The sequence below is a fragment of the Perissodus microlepis genome, chromosome 1, assembly GCF_051167445.1.
Source record: "Perissodus microlepis isolate ML-2025 ecotype Zambia chromosome 1, ASM5116744v1, whole genome shotgun sequence".
NCBI classification, from domain to species: domain Eukaryota; kingdom Metazoa; phylum Chordata; class Actinopteri; order Cichliformes; family Cichlidae; genus Perissodus; species Perissodus microlepis.
Window position 1 is genome coordinate 7,692,445 of NC_140461.1, and position 17,754 is coordinate 7,710,198.

The following is a 17,754-nucleotide window of genomic DNA, read 5'->3' on the forward strand; positions in this document are numbered from 1 at the left end:
ACTGAATGCAAAGTGGAAATGCCTTAAACAACTGTTGTTTCGCATGGCTTGCTTATGGCCTCAGTTAGTCCAAAAAGACGATGAAGCGGGGACCTTCTTGTGATGGTCAGGTCTCCTTGGTTTTTCAGTCTGATCTGTTCCTCTTTTGCAATGTTCTGCTTGAGAACAACAAGGTGATGGACTTCTTACAGACCTCAGTAACTGATGAGATAACCTATCAGAAAGGTTACCTATCAGTTTCCTATCGTGATGGCTATGCTCAAATATTATATGTATAGCAAATCCATCTTCACTACATGAAACATATTTTTTCATTAACTAGTGTTAAAGTAATATTCTGTTATCAGAATCAGCATACTTTATTTATCCCTCGGGAAATTATGTGGGTTACAGTTGCTCCAATACAGTAACAGAAACAGACGAGACTATTTAACAATACAATATGTTACAGATTTACAAATGTAAGAAATTGCACAATATAGACAAATCACTCAATAATAAATATCAATGATTTACTGAGGTAATTATGAATTAATATCAAGAATATTCACAGCAACATTACTGAGTAGAAAAGTGTGTGTGCAAAAAGGATGTAACTATTGCAGTGTTTACAGTGTATTAGATAGAGGAGTTGTACAGGGAGATGGCCACGGGCAGGAATGATTTCCTGTGTTGTTCAGTGGTGCTTTTTGGTAATCTCAGTCTCTCGCTGAACGTGCTCCTGTGGCTAGCCAGCATGTCATGGAGTGGGTGGGAGGTATTATCCAGCATTGTCTTTATCTTGGACAACATCTGCCTCTCCGACACCACCTTAAGCGAGTCCAGCTCCATCCCCACAACATTACTGGCCTTGCGGATCAGTTTATTTAGTCTATTGGCATCAGCAACCCTCAACCTGCTCCCCCAGCATGCAACAGCATAGAGGATAGCACTGGTTACAACAGACTCATAGAAAAATCTTTATCTTTCTTAATGTAACAGTGCCATCCACAGCCTGGTTTGTGAAAGGAAGCGTTAGTGCTCGTGCACTACTGCACAACCTCATTAATAGTTTAATGTTTCTATCTGTATATACTATGAGCACTATATGCAGTTTGCTTAAGTGGGTTTCTGCTTTTGCTGGCACTTTAAAAAACGAAGTAAAAACATTGTAAACCTATAAGTGTTCTGATTTTTTTTTCCCCAAGTAGCTTCAGCTAAAACTTTCTTTTGGAAAGTTCTGCTGTAATCCAACTTCTTTCATTCAATTCAATTCAATTCAATTCAATTCAATTCAAAAAAACTTTATTGATCCTGAAGGTTGACCCCGAAGGAAATTGGGTTAAAGCTGCCGACCTTTGACAGCGCCATCTTACCCTTCTGACCATACATACATGACACAAACATCACATGGGGAAGACAGGTCAGAGAGGTATAACAATGGAAAATGCACAACATGAGGAAAGATAAGGAGAAAAAAATAACTCCCCCCAGACTGAGCTCCAATAGAGAGATCAGTTTGAGAACAGAAAAAAACACCTCTGTACATAGCACATGAAAAAAAATCCTCTTAATACACCAAAGAAACACATGACAAGCAACAGGGGTGGGTAAAGGGTGAGACACAGCCAATGTAGACAGTACATCCGGGCCTGCAGCATAAGCGCTGGTCTCCTTGATCCACCGTCAGCATCGGAGGGGAATAAGCGTCAAAGGCGTTTGGAGGGGGAGGGGGGATGAGTGTACATCTGCATGTGTATATATGTCCAGAGTTCAGCTGAGACAGTGTCCTTCGCCCTGCCAGGCTAAGTAAACAATCTTCCAGCTCCATCTTAAGTGGGTTTCTGTTTTCCTGACACTTTAAAAAACGAATTGTTCTGAATTTTTAATTTTCCCCAAGTAGCTTCGGCTATAACTTCCTCTGGGAAAATTCTGCTGTAATCCTACTTCTTCCATTAATTCCAGTAACTGAAAGTTCATTTCACAAACATTAATGTACATCTCAAGATAGTGCAGTGGAGTAAAGAACCCAAATGCAAAAACACTGAGGCAAAGTTCTGGAGAACAAATGGCTGATTACAATCCAATGCACAAAAAAGAGTCACACTAACACAACATACAAGAGACAGCTCATCGTCAACAAAAAGCATCTGGTGGGGGGGATAAAGAGAAGAAGAACACTGTAGTAAGGCAGGTGGATACAGAAATGGTCGCAGCCCTGTTGGTATTACTGATTCGCTTCCTGTGTAACAATGACATATCTCCTGTTTTGACATTTCACATTCCTCCCTGCTATCTATTTCAGTGTAACAGTTGAAATGTTTATTTTCCATGTTTCTACCATAAATTGATATTTGGAGATCATACATTCTTTGAAAAACATGATTACAATATATTACAAATCAGATGTTAAAAATTCACCTGTCATGGTCAGTTTTGAGTTTTGAGAATGTTTAGCGGGGTTTCTAGTTTTGTTTAATTTTCCATAGACAGGGAGGCTATTAACTATAATAGCCTCCCTGTCCTATTATAGTTCTCCTTGACTTACCTCCTTGACTCCCCGCTCAAACCAGCGTTTCTCCCTGTCCAGGATGTCTATGTCTTATCATATCAAAAAGGCCCTGAGTAAATGTGGTTATCTGAGCTGGACATTTGTCAAAGCTGGGAAGGCACCAAAAGAATGAGTGACAAAATGTTTCTCCCACTGAAAATGCTATGTGCAGATGAACAGAATCAACGTTTTGGGACATATTGTCTCAGTTTCCCCGAGACATTATCGTGTCCTCCATTTAGCTGTGTGCTCCGTGTGTCCTGTGCTTCTCCAATAAAGCCTAGTTAGTTCCTAGTTTCTCCTGAATGAGTCCTAATCTGCCTGGCACATGTGCTCCATAACAACACCATGCTAAAGGTTTGTCTAAAACACACCACTATATATGAAAAAAAGGGTTTGCTATCACTGTGGATCAGCACTAGCATGAATGCAGATGAAAGATGCGAGGTGCCAAAATAACCCTTTTCTTTATGGATGTTAACCAGGAGGTTCACATGGTAATGGTCTGTGTTTATATTGTGAGAGGTGTTTATTCACTTTATGGAGAATGAGACCATCAGCATGTTTTTTGTGGTAACATGTTTGGAGTTGTTTATCATCAGACACTAACATGAGAGACTTTGAAAAAGACAGACGCATGTTGTAAACATTTGCAGTTTATTTCCTTTAGTTTATATGTTGAAAAGATGGTTGAAATGTTTAGATGTGGTATTTTTTTGGACTCACGTAACTGCAAAAATGTGATAAATTAAATCTCTTTTTGTTTTGTTTGTAGCTTCATTTGTACTGCCAGGTTAAGGATTTGAAAAGCAGCAACTTGCTTGCTATCCTAAAGCACTGTGAGGTCAAATGTCTTACCTTTCTACTTGGAATTTATGATCAGGTTTCACTCAACAATAGGGGAAAAGTGTCTGAATGTTTCTTCCATTTATTAACCGAACTCTGAACAAACAGAAACTGGGTCAGTGTTTGGAAATCTACATGAGCTAAGAGACATGGCCGGAAATTTATAACGTGCACTGTGTACATTCTGGCAGAATTTCAAATTACAGGAAACAGATGCAAGAGAGTTACAGGAAAGAATAAAAAAAATGAATCAATCAATATTGATTGACATGCGTGCATGTACTGCATGCAACACTGCAATTAATTTCTAAAAATTACCATAGACAGCATTTTATACCACTGAACTTCAGCTTTTAATACTGTCAACAAGCCTGAGTCCAACTGATATTCAATATATTTTTTCCATAAGAAGAAGAAAATGAATGAATTAGCCCCTCAAAAAAAGAAAAGCTTTGGAGAGTGGCTGTGAATAACTGTAGTTTGTTTTTTAATCTATCTCTCTCACACACACTAATGAATGCATTGGTGGCAATTTATCTCGTCCAAGGACATTTGCGAAACCAGATATCAAAACTCTACAATAATGGCTTGCTCTACATCCTGAGCTGCAGCTCAAAGTATTAGAAGTAATAGAGTTTTATTTCAGTTAAAAAAATAAAAATAAATTAAAGAATAATGAATTTTTTTTTTATAGTATCACAACTCTGAGGAACTAACATCACAATATCTGAATCAGAACCACTATGAGACAAACCCAGATCATTGGCTTTGACTGTAAACCAACCACCTTGTTCCCCAGCTGTAGTTGGTACTGTGTCAGGATTTTCCTGTAACCCATTTCCTCTGATACACAGGTATGAGTTCCTTCCTGCTCAGGTCCCATGCTGTTGATCAAATAAAGGCAATGATCTGGCTTCCCGATGCAAGATGAGGAGTTTTGAAGGTGCTGCCAACTGTACTGAGCATGACGGGATGATACTGGGCATCGCAGAAAATGCTTTGCTTGAAATCTGACAACATCTTTTTCTGGATTTGGAAATTCTGTGGAAAAAAACACAAGAACGCCCATTTAGCTTAGCCATGTTTTTGTTTTACATCTTTTTTTTTTTTTTTAATTTCTGATTTCTTCTCACAAATCCAGTGCACTAAGCTCTTTGGAAAAATGGTTGAAACCTTTTTTTAGGAAGTAATAGATAAGCCATCAGATTGAAAATGTATCAGTAAAAAGCTTTCAAATGTCTCATTAAAAGTTTTGATAATGTCAGAAATTTAAGATAAACATGTGACTGCTGCTAAAACCCACATCTACATTCCAACCAATAGGAAAACAACATGAAAGAGAGCATATTGTGAAAAAAAGAAGACACAAAAAAGAAGACAAACCAAGATTTCTCCCAGTTGCTGGAACGCATTCACAATAATAATAATAATGGATTGCATTTACATAGCGCTTTTCGAGACCCTTAAAGCGCTTTACAATTCCACTATTCATTCACTCTCACATTCACACACTGGTGGAGGCAAGCTACAGTTGTAGCCACAGCTGCCCTGGGGCAGACTGACAGAAGCGAGGCTGCCACGCATCACTTTCACTCAAGACCAGGTTCAGAGGCAAATGAGGCACTCAGGCAAGGTTGCTGAACCAGATGGACTGAGTCCCCGTGTCCTCAAGGCCTGTGCCCCTCAGCTTTGTTGAGTCTTTCATAAACTGTTCATGTTGAGTCTGAGTGTGCAGAGGGTCCCAGTGCTGACCCCCAGGATTACAGGCCTGTGGCACTGACCTACCACATCATGAAGACCCTGGAAAGACTCATCCTGGACCAACTCAGACCCATAGTCAGACCACATCAGGATCCCCTTCAATTTGCTAACCAGTCCTTACTCGGAAATGAGGACGCCATCATCTCTACCTGCTCAATCGTGTCCACACCCATTTGGACCAGCCAGCGAGTGCTGCATAGGTCATGTTTTTTGACTTTTCCAGTGCATTCAACACCATCAGGCCGACCCTCCTGGGTGATAAGCTAACAGCAATGCAGGTGGATGCTTCTCTGGTGTCCTGGATTGTTGATTACCTGACAAGAAGACCACAATATGTGTGGTCTCGTTGTGTCTGACAAGGTAATCAGCAACTCAGGGGGAAAAAAAAAAAGGGACTGTCCTCTCCCCCTTCCTCTTCACCCTCTACACCACAGACTTCAGCCACTGCATAGAGACCTGCTATCTCCAGAAGTTTTCTGATGACTCTGCAGTGGTCAGATGCATCAGCAGGGGTGATGAGTCAGAGTACTGCGCTGTGGTCGACTCCTTTGTCATGTGGTGTGAGCAGAAACATCTGCAGCTCAACGTGGGAAAGACCAAGGAATTGACTGTTGATTTTAGGAAGACCAGAAAACCCTTGACCCCTGTTTCAATCCATGGGGTCAACGTGGACATATAAATACCTTGGAGTACACATAAACAATAAACTGGACTGGGTTAAAAACACTACTGCACTTTACAGGAAGGGCGAGAGTCGTCTCTATTTTCTGAGGCGGCTGAGGTCCTTCAACATCTGTCGGACAATGCTCAGGATTTTCTACGAGTCTGTTGTGGCCAGTGCTATCCTCTATGCTGTTGCATGCTGGGGGAGCAGGTTAAGGGTTGCTGATGCCAACAGACTAAATAAAGTTATCTGCAGGGCCAGTAATGTGGATATGGAGCTGGACTCTCTTAAGGTGGTGTCAGAGGGGCGAAAGTTTTTCCAAGATAAAGACAATGTTGGATAATACCTCCCACCCACTCCATGACATGCTGGCTAGCCACAGGAGCACGTTCAGTGAGAGACTGAGATTACCAAAAAGCACCACTGAACAACACAGGAAATCATTCCTGCCTGTGGCCATCTCCCTGTACAACTCCTCTATCTAATACAATGTAAACAATGCAATAGTTACATCCTTTTTGCACACACACTTTTCTACTCAGTAATGTTGCAGTGAATATTCTTGATAGTTATTTATAATTGCATCTGTCAACCCTGGATATTTATTATTTGGTGATTTGTATATATTGTGCTATTCCTTGTATGTTAACATATTGTATTGTTAAATAGTTCAGTCTGTTTTTGTTAATGTTACTGTGCTGGAGCAGCTGTAACCCACATAATTTCCCTAGGGATTAATAAAGTATGCTGATTCTGATATATCTATGCAGATAGTTTGGTGCTCTGTCCAAATTTTGCAGGTGCCTGAATTTAAATACCTTTTTCAGCGTGTTCTTGACAGATGGCTAGGTTCCCAGTGGCTGCATCATGCCATATCCCACTGCAAAACATAGTGTATGTTTACATTAGACAGTATGTAACCAACATCCTGGCAGTGGATAGGAAACTAACATTTACAGGAACCCACAGGAACTTTACTCCTCTCAAGTATATCCCTTTAAATTAATTGAAATTATGCTGAAGTATCTTGACTTGCATCAGCTTCAGTTAGTTGAACAAAAAAGCCTAACACCTGTTGGGTGATAACTGGTTGTTACACAGTACACTAGCCTTTCATAAAGCAGTAGAGCTGTACTACAGTAGGACAAATTCATAAACAAAAGCTCCAATGAGTGTCAGTGAGTGTTGAAATATTGTGATAACATGATTTACGGGACATTGTATTTCCTAAGTGCTGCTTCATCCTTGATGAAGTGTGCAGTGATTCATCCATCAAGCTTTGTCAGGTGGTGCAACACCACTGGCAAAAAGTAAGCTAATAATGTTGCATATTATGTACACATTTCAGGGCGTGCTAGTATGACGTTATAGGATGTGAATCACACCTGTGTATGAATCAAGAGGTACACTGAGGAGTGTTTGAATACTAAGGAACATTGTTTTTATAAATATGACCATCTTTTACAATGTACATGATCTTGCAACCTATGGTGGTAACATTCGTAGGTTCTTAATAATGTTTGTATTAGTAAACGTTACATTTTTATTTCAGCTTGCTGTTAGAAAAATGTAAGGCTACTTCATGCAATCTTTGGTTGCGAAGAATTATTCTGCATATTCTCCAGATATGAGTTCCATAAAGCTCTGAGGTCTTACTTTGTGTCACGTATGCACTGGGTACCATCCCAGCCACAGTAAGGATCTCTGGATAACATACAATCCTGGCAGGTATCTCCATACTGGGAACAGTCTGCTACATCAAGTTGGACCAGTTGACTTCCATTGTTCACATACAGCTTTTTCTGTAACGATGGACAAGTTTTCTTAATGTACTCGGCCATTTCTAATTGACTGGAGAAAAAAAAGGAAAGGAAAACAAACAAACAAAAAACTCCACTGGAGTTAATTTACAGATCTAAGTTTGATGTTCCTTTTCAGGAGCATCTAAGTTGTTTTCCATACTCACACACCTATATGGTTTAGTGGAGGATATATTGTTCTGTAGGGAACACTGGTACTCACAGAAGATGGGTGAAGGATGAAGCTGATCTGTTCTGTGTAGTTGAATGGTTGAAACTCGGCAATGAGAAAGGTATCATTTTTATTGTGCAATACTTTATGAATTCCTCCATTGTCTGCGGAAAACCACAAAAAGAAGCAGGGATGATACTGAATATTAAAACCCCTCTAAATGCACAAATGCACCTCAGCCACCCCACTCTCTCTCTCTCTGAGGTTCTGTTACTTTATACAAAACAATTTTTGGTCTTCAAACTCAGGTAAACCTGTTGAATAATATTATATTCTTTTAATACATTCATAATTACATGGCTGTGATCACAGCACCTCCCGCATCAATCAAGGAGATTTGGCTACTGCACTATTTTCGCCCTGAGGTATGATCTCAGATATACACAAACATACATTATAGCATATTCTTCTTAGCATTTTTACTACTTCAGATTATTGTTTTTACTCACTTAAAGATAAGAAGATAACAGTGTGGTGACTGGTTCTCCTGTTTGGTGAGCCGTCAATTTGGATGTGAGTATAGCTCTGGTGATTGAAGAGAAGAAGGCCAGAGTTGCCCACAGGATGAACCAGCTGCTCCATCTCTGAAGTCTTTTCAATCTTCTTCAGGGTTTCCACTGGAAGCTTGGTGGTATCATCAACACACTGAAGAAATAAAGTGCTTAACTTAGAATGGCTGAACACCAGATGACTGGTCAACAAGCCTGTAAACCTCTGGTTTACTTTTTCAGTTTCCAAGTGACTGTTTTAAAAACAAATCTAAAACCTTTTAATTTAGTATTTTAACGAGTCCAGTCTTTATTGTAAAGGTGAAAGAAAATATTTAAAAGCTATTTTTCACTCAGTGACTACACTTAACCATTGGTTTAAATTATAATAAAGGGCTATTCTATTCTTGTCTATATACTCCGCCCCCCCAAAAAGGCAGGGATCTTCTTGTGATGGTAGCTGTTATTAAATTTTTCACTTTAGACCAATTTGAATATTCCATACCATCCTTGGCCTGTCCATCTCAGCTTTTGTGTAGCCTTTAAATGGGGAGTTTGTGAAGATTTTGTCAATGTCTCCTATTGTGTAGATGCAGACAGCACTCATTCCCCTGCAGGGAGACACATTGTAGGTTTGTCTGAGACATTTGCAGCAAAATGAGTAGACTGGTCCAAGGTAAAAAAAAAAAAAAAGAAAAACAAAGAGAGAGAGTTGAAAAAGCAGCTGACCACACAGAATGAGAAAATAAGAAACTGGTAGGGAACGGCTTAAAAAGAACAAAGTGTCCTTTTATCACCATGAAAGGATATTGTTTGGAAGTTTGGAAGCAGATGATTCGATTACACAAATAGCTAGTCACAGAAACAGAGTAAATTATAACTATATCATTATTATTAGCATCAAAATAAATATCATCAGAGTCCTACCATTCATTTCTAAAGAGTGCATAGATCTTTGTATCCTGCCATCGATCTGCATCCACAGTGGAAACATCCACCAGTTCAGAGAAATGCTGTTTTCTCTCCTGATCCCCACAGAAGAGCCTGGCATTCATCTGGGATGTCCAGGTAAACTGCAAATTGTTCTTGGGACCACCAACATCTGTCTAGAAGCAATGGACAGTCAATCAGTCATGATGTATTTATGTTTATTTAATTTTTAATGTTGGTGGCACTTAATACAAATTTTCTAACTATTTTGGTCTTACCATGCAAACCCGGGTCACAAAGGGAAGCCACATTTCACTGAACAGTCCATTGTCTTTGCTTTTCTCCCTATACAGGCCATAAACTCTGTTCTGGAAGGGATCCTCTTCACGTTTGCTGAGCACCAATCCTACATAATGCTGCTCTAAACATTGAAAGACAAAATATTTATTTGGCTCCAAACATTTATAATGATGTGATTTCACTAAATAAGGTCTCTCTGGCTCTAACTTTATGAAAATACCTTTATCGTGGTTCTTTGGCCGCACTCTTACTTTACCAAATTTGTGAATACCAACAGATTCATCAGATCCAGAGCGTGTTAGGTAGAGAGCTGCACTCTGTTCAGAATCTGGAAAAAACAGTTGCAAATTAAGGTTTTATAGTGATGTGCAAATGGGGAGAAACTAGTTGAATATCATAGCAATAAGAAAAAGAAGCAACCTTTAGAATGGATTGAGTTGATTAAAGGATGTTAGTAGTTTTGACAAGAGCACAGACTTTCTGCAAATTACACAATCATTGAAAACAAATGAATGAAATAGCAGGGATTCATCAGGAGATTTATTATAGAGCATCCTCATGTAGAAAAACTCACCTATAAAAACTGATGGTTCACCCTCCTTTATGTTAAATCTTTCTATACCTTCTATTAAGTTTGCGATATTTTCAGAGGGAAGGCACATGGGGGCCTCCACTGTTAAATCCTATAAAAAAAGCACAGCACATCTTAATGTATGCTCCCCAATGCACATCACATATAGCATACATGCATACCCAACACTCAGTTTCTATATATATAGTTTTAAAACAACCACATGTGGGTAAGCAGGAAGTGCTGTGATTTATTTTCTTCATTGCATAACCAAAATATTTTTGATTTAAATATGTAAAAGTACAAGTGGCTACTCAACCCAGTGAAAGGCACCACTAACAGTACAGGGTGGGCCATTTATATGGATACACCGTAAAAACACGGGAATGGTTGGTAATATTGAAGTCCTGTTTGTGGCACATTAGTATATGTGAGCGGGCAAACTCCTCAAGATGGGTGGTGACCATGGTGGCCATGTAGAAGTCGGCCATCTTGGATACAACTTTTGTTTTTTCAATAGGAAGAGGGCCATGTGACACATCAACCTTATTGGTAACGTCACAAGAAAAACAATGGTGTGCTTGGTTTCAACGTAACTTTATTCTTTCATGAGTTATTTACAAGTTTCTCTTTGTTCACAGCCATTGACATGTTGAAGAGGTTAACACGTAAGGAGCGGATCGAAATCATTTTGATATCTGGTGAACGCAGTAACCGGGTCATTGCAGCAGATTTCAATGCAAGACACCCTACGAGACCACCCATCTCCCATGCTACAGTTAGCAAACTGCTTGCTGAGTTTCGTGAAACTGGTTCAGTGTTGGATTTGCCAAAATGTGGACGCAAGAAAACTGTCACTAATGAAGAAACATCAGTGGCTGTCCTAGCTTCGCTCAGCAAGAGCCCACAGCATAGCACTCGCCGCATGTCACTGGAGAGTGGCATTAGTCGAACATCCCTTCGGCGGATATTAGCTACTCACAAATGGCACCCTTACAAACTCCAGCTACTGCAGCATCTTAACGAGGATGACCCAGATCGGTGCACAGAATTTGCAGAATGGGCAAAACAAAAATTGGAACAGGACCCTCAGTTCACGCAGAAGATTTTATTCAGTGATGAGGCAAACTTTTATGTGAATGGTGAAGTTAACAAACAAAACCACCGCTATTGGTCTGACACTAACCCACATTGGATGGATCCCTCCAAGACTGTTGGAACAACAAAAGTGATGGTTTGGTGTGGTATATGGGGTACAACGATAGTGGGTCCATTCTTCATCAATGGAAACCTCAAGGCCACTAGATATTTGAAATTGCTACATGATGATGTGTTTCCCTCTTTATGCACTGAAGCTGGCACGTTCCCTGAGTTTTTCCAGCAAGATGGTGCACCACCACATTATGGGTGCCAGGTCCGAGCATTCCTAGATGAACAGTTTCCTGGAAAGTGGATTGGTCGTCGTGGGCCAGTTGAAGGGTCATCTGAAGGCAATTGTCTATGGTGTGAAGATACGAGATGTGCAGCACCTGAAACTACAGATACTGGATGCCTGTGCTGGCATTTCTCCTGCGGTGTTACTATCAGTGTGTGAAGAGTGGGAGAAGAGGGTTGCATTGACAATCCAACACAATGGGCAGCACATTGAACACATTTTATAAGTGGTCAGAAAATTGTAAATAACTAATGAAAGAATAAAGTTACATTGAAACCAAGCACACCATTGTTTTTCTTGTGACATTACCAATAAGTTTGATGTGTCACATGGCCCTCTTCCTATTGAAAAAACAAAAGTTGTATCCAAGATGGCCGACTTCTAAATGGCCACCATGGTCACCACCCATCTTGAGGAGTTTGCCCCCTCACATATACTAATGTGCCACAAACAGGACTTTAATATCACCAACCATTCCCATGTCATTACGGTGTACCCATATAAATGGCCTACCCTGTATTTGTGGTGATGTTAACAGTTCTCAATGACAATGATGCCAGTGTCCTACCGTGTTACAGCAAACCCTTTCATTGTCATCTGTTCCACACACAAACAACTGGTTAGCATCTTTCTTCCGGTGGACCAAAGTGATGTTATAGCTGCAATCCTTAAAGACAAGACAAATATTGTTTGTTATATTTCCTCAGTGGTCAAACAATCAAATCTAACCGACTAAATTTGTTTGTTTTACTTACATGTTCACTGTTTATGCTGTTGCATTTCTCCCACTGCATAAACTTGTGGCTCTATGTAGATATATGATGCAGGACTATTACTTTCCCATGATATTATTATGAATATTATTTCAGTGATCTCAGTATAATCATTTACTGTGGTTGTACAGATTTCTACTACCGTCTTATGGTTTTGAAAGTTGTAGGTATTCAGGTATGATTGTCCAGCAGCTAAAACAGTGTCTGATTGGTCTTCTAAAATAATCTGTACAGGTGGGTCATGGGGAAGACTGAACCGTGTCATTGCTTTTTCTAAAAACAAACCCAGCAAAAACAAGAAAAGAAAGATAAAATGTATGAATGTATTATGAGATTCATCAGGTAAACCCATAATGTAGTATCATAAACAACAAGAATGATTTTTCGCCCCTGGAAGGCAAGGAGTATATCATCACCCATAACAGTTTGAGCTGATTAAATTTTGTTGAAAACCAGGTCAAGATCACACCAAATGTGAAAATCTTTATATTGCGCACAATTGTTTTTATGGATCCTCTCCAAACTTCACAACAATATAGTAGGCTTGGGGGACATGAGTATAGAGGTTGAATAAGTGTTTAGCCTTGAACTTCATTGTTAGTACCCAGTATATACATATATTTGAAATGCTTGATGCATGTTAGTAGAGGTCTCCTAAGAATGAAACTCAAACACTTTGGTGATCCTTTTTCTGCCATCCCTCTTGCACTTTTTTGTAACTCCAAAAACCATTGGCCTTGTCTTACAGTGAGAATAATAATGATAATCTTATGGTTTTCTTGCATTTTTAAAGGCACATTCTTAACTCTTTCCCACATAAAGATGGCATTTGTAAGCAACAGGTGTCCAAAGATGTATTGTGTCTACTTAAAGTAGACAGTGGTAACCTAGTTTTATTAAGTAAGATGTAAAAAAGCTGAACAAAGTTTTTTCCCACACTACTGTCAATATGAAAGTGACACTGCTTTACAGGTCCAGTTACTTCTTCAAAAAGAGGTTTCTGGTAGCATTGTTGGTGCTGTTTTGAAAACTTAGTTGAAGGGAGAAAATGAAACCTATCCTCTGCAGTTGTCAGAAGAGTTTACCACTGCTTACATAAACAAAATAACAAGTGCAAAAAGTTTCTTTGAAAATTTGGTGAAAAAAATGAGTCAATGATGAAGTCACAACTTCATCTAACTGACACTCTACTAAAATATCACGTTGTTCTGTTAATGTTATACAGATAAACTTTTTGAAATCTTCATTTAATCATTGAGTCCCTTAACATTAAAATCGTGGGAGACCTGCCCAAGAAAGCACATCATGAAAAGACTCTAACTTTTGAACTCTATCAGGGAGACAAAACCAGTGAGACTGCGTCTTGTAAATGTTACGACGTACGAAGGGCACCCACCATAAGCAGCTGTCTGTGCACGATAAGAAATTACATAGATAAGCAGTTTATCCACTTTGTAAATAAAAATCTGCTAATGCGTTTAGCTAAACGAAGTCAGTGACGTGCACTGGAGGGTGAAGTAGAGTTTTGTTAATATTGTCAAAACTTAAAGAACTGTGATACAGGGACAACGTGTAGAACATAGTCTTCACAGCCATTTCTGTCCAGAAGAGGGTGTGTAAAAGCTCTCTTTGCCTTTATACGTATCATTCCTAATTTCTTTTGTAAATATAGAAAAAAAAGAAAAGAAAAAAACAACATCTAAATCTAAACCATCATCCTGCCAGTGAGTCCTAACCACTACTCATTGTTGAAAAATATGTCCACAGACAAACAAAGAAACATTGTAAGGCACAAAGCTGCCTTCTGTCCAACACATCGCCTCGTGGTTAACATGGGCATGTTGTCCTCCTCTGACGATAATGGAACTGCATAATACGGACTGTACGTTTGAAAGAAAGACTTGATGTTTTTTTCCTGAATCACAATGACCAATTCATTTAATACATATTCATTCACTTCACTGCATACTTTAAAGCGCTGATAAAAATCCCTTCCCAGTCCCTTTTAACTTTTTAGCATTTGATATCTCATAAATGAAGAAAAAACATTTGCTTTTTCTACCTTTTTCCGTGAATATCATCCTCGGAGAAGGATCAACATTCCCCATAGCCAAATTACAGAGATGTAAAAATAACAAATATGTCACTAATGAGAGCGTCATCTTCGTCGTTACTGTCCAAAACTGTATTTCCGTCCCTAATTACTTGCCCTTCACCACGATGGAACACATTCCCTGGAAGAAATGCACTCAGGACTTTGGAGAAGTGCATGCCAGCTGGGGTGTAGTTTACAGTCAGAGTCTCTTCGCCCGCCCACGGGCACGAGGAAGAGAGGAGTAGACAAAAGAACCCTCTGAGCAATCATTTTGTCAGTTGCATAATAAAGTTATCATAGTTGACACAGCTGCTTTATTAATAATTTAGCCTGCCCACGGCTGCATTTTATGATGTACAGTGTAACAGTGCTCATGATATTTAGGGCTAATTTTAATTATGAAGAGATTTCTTACCTTTTTTTCGAACACGTAAACAATGGAGGGCAAACAGTTTGATCATTTCAAATAACTGAAACAACATATGAGTACAGAGGAGTTGTTTGAGGAGTTCTCCTTCCTTGTATGTTCCAGCTGTGTGCCACACTTTCTAGACTCTATAACACACACATCCTCTGATATGTCTCCACTGTCCTCTTTACTCCAGAATAATTTCAGAAATTGAGAAACCCTTCAGATGAGACTGATTTCTAGGTCAAATGGGGGACGGTGGAGGAGAAACGAGACAAATAAAGACGCACAAATTGAAGAAACAAGAAAGCACAGGTGTATCCACTATTACGTTTGATCCTATTTTCACTTTTTCTCCTTTAACATTACTCGTTTTTTAATTACCTTTACCTGTATGATTGAAGTTAACCTCAAGCTCACTCTCCCCTCCTTTATTTATGCTGTAAAACAGCTTAAACAAGATTATAATACCAACATCATAGCGAAGGACAGATAAGTAAAAATGGTTAACACGAGTCATCTTCCAAAATTCTCCCGTGATCACATGCTATAGATCAGCTGCTCTCGACATGATACAATGCTTTCTTTTATCATATCCTGTTGTGCATCACAATTACTACTCAGCTGCCCCCCCTTTTTAAAATAACAGGTCGAGTTTTTAGAACGGATGCTCTCGCTTAATAAACCCATACGTGAATAATGCTACTGTGTGTTAAATTTAGTGGTACATTATCAGCATCTCTAATTAACAGTTTCTATCTTCAGCCTTTTTTTTGTAAATTTGCATATTTTGTGGGTTTAAAATGTTTTTTTTGTTTTTTTGTTTTTTTTAATTTGTTTGTTTGCAGCCATAACTCATAATTCATTTTCAGAATCAACACCTGCAGTTGCTCTAACATGTATTGCGTTATTGTGTCAGAATACTTTGGATGCCAGACTTCAGTGACACAAATCTTGTGGCAAAAGAGCATATGACAGGATTACATACACTGCATACAAGTGCTGACCAAATAGAAACCTACAAATTCGCTTCCCCTTCATGAAACACACTCAGCTACCAGAAAATAAGCAGGTGGTTCTGTGTAGCTCAAGCAACTAAAAGGGAAACTAGAGGAAAATCTCAAATTCAAGAAGGACTATGTAAGGTTTTTGGAAAATGTCATCAAAGAACGATCGACTCAAAAGAATCAGAGAATCAGCTGATGCAGCACAGCGGTACTAGATCAATATTAATCAAACAACTCTACAAGCCTCATTGTTACACAGCTGTTCTGTTCAAACTGGCTTTCGGGACCTGATTTTCAGTGGGACAAAGAGTTTGGGAGTCAAATAATCAAAGTCAACTCCAAAGCATCTAGTGGGCAATTCTGAGGTCAGAATAAGACAAGAACTACAAATAAAAGCAGTGAAAAGCCTTAAAGGATTTTTAAAATAGCATGCAGCAATAAAATTGCATTCAACAACTCGCCAAAATAGCAAAATAACATGTCAAAGAGAGGAAAAACAGAAGTCGAATGCTTGTAAAATTGGCACAAATTTTAAAAAGGAAGTAAAAACACTGAATCATGGCAAACTGTCAGGAAGCGAGATGTTGTTCTAGGGGTGAGAGGGCAGTTACCGAAGGTTTTCTTATCTCTCAACTTGAAGCATCTAGTAATTCTACCAAAGTGTGGCAGTTACACGTTTGATTTTATAACTGCCATGGAAAGACTCAGCATTAAGGCAAAGGACAACCCATGAATCAAATGAGAGAAGAAAATTCATGGATAATATAAAAACACGATACAAAACCAGAAGGTGGAATCAATCATTTGTCTGTTCGGTTTCACTTGGTCTGTCAAGTTCCCACCACGACCCATGGAAAAACCTACTGTCCATCCACGTTCCAGTAAATGAAATCGATTAACACTGTGAGGAGAGTTACAGATGATTTGATGATGACTATGATGATGATGAAGGACAAAGTTCCCTTAGAGGTGAGAAGATCCAGCAGGGGTCAACGTGAAGCATCAGTATCTGATAGACTTGTAGTCAAGACCGCCTAATCCAAGACCAAGACAAGACCAAGACCAGAGGGTATCGAGACAAAGACAAGACCAAGTCGAGACGAGACCAAGACCAAGACCGAGACAAAAAAGTCTTTAAACTGCAGCCAGATGCTGCTTCGTTTATGGGTGTCAGGCATATTTATGTGTTTTTGCTTTCGCACAGCCCTCCTCACCGCTGTCTACTGTCTCACTCACTTACTCAGAGGACAGATGCACACTCCACTTGACTGTCGCGTCTCTCACCCTCTCTGTTTTTCACATAATGATATTATCCTATATCCTCGCATGTAATTGGACACAATATGGAGGGATTGGAGCATAGCTGAGCCACTGTGTGAGAGCTGAGCAGCGAAAGGAAATTAAGTGAGGGTAGAAATGACTGAAAGATTAATAAGCTCTGTTTTGAATTTTGTTAAAAAAAGAATGACTTCATATAGGAAAAAAATATATATCACATATGCAGGACACCTTAAACTAGGTTTTTAATTAAGCAGCAAGGCAGAACAAAGTCGGGGTTGTATCAAAACATGAGGACTAAACCCCAATTCAACCAGACCCAGAACTGATTCGGAATTAAAACAGGACTACAACAGTTCAAAAATCAGGACTACTTAGAACTTAACCAAAGATCCAGAACCAGAATCAAAACTAGATGATAGTAGCACTAAAAATCATCATAGACCTGCACTACACTTATTTTTTAATTCTACCAAAGCACACTATTTAGATTCAGAAAAGTTTATATAATTATTTAGCCTTGTTGGGCAAACAAGCCTGCATAACTTAATAAATATAGAATTTGAAAAGTAACAAATGGTATCTAAAAAGAAACACTAGGTACTAGATACATGTTCTTATGAGTTTTGGCAAACA

The 17,754-nt window shown here is 39.1% G+C and overlaps 1 protein-coding gene across 2 annotated transcripts; it reads right to left on the reverse strand.

Moving 5' to 3' along the window:
- Window positions 1-1,267: 1,267 nt before the first annotated feature.
- Window positions 1,268-14,663, reverse strand: LOC146393251 (semaphorin-7A-like). Of its 2 annotated transcripts, XM_084928533.1 has the most exons (14): window positions 14,392-14,663; window positions 12,472-12,602; window positions 12,312-12,362; window positions 12,125-12,223; window positions 10,125-10,233; window positions 9,771-9,878; window positions 9,529-9,671; window positions 9,248-9,426; window positions 8,826-8,931; window positions 8,282-8,477; window positions 7,824-7,936; window positions 7,458-7,603; window positions 6,620-6,681; window positions 1,268-4,417 (listed from the first exon to the last, which is right to left on the reverse strand). In XM_084928533.1, the coding sequence occupies exons 1-14, from the start codon at window positions 14,489-14,491 to the stop codon at window positions 4,095-4,097; spliced, it is 1,866 nt and encodes a 621-aa protein (XP_084784659.1). In that variant the 5' UTR covers window positions 14,492-14,663; the 3' UTR covers window positions 1,268-4,094. The 2 variants fall into 2 exon arrangements, with proteins under 2 accessions (XP_084784659.1, XP_084784669.1); XM_084928543.1 differs by lacking the exon at window positions 12,472-12,602 and having other exon boundaries at window positions 14,392-14,494.
- Window positions 14,664-17,754: the final 3,091 nt, after the last annotated feature.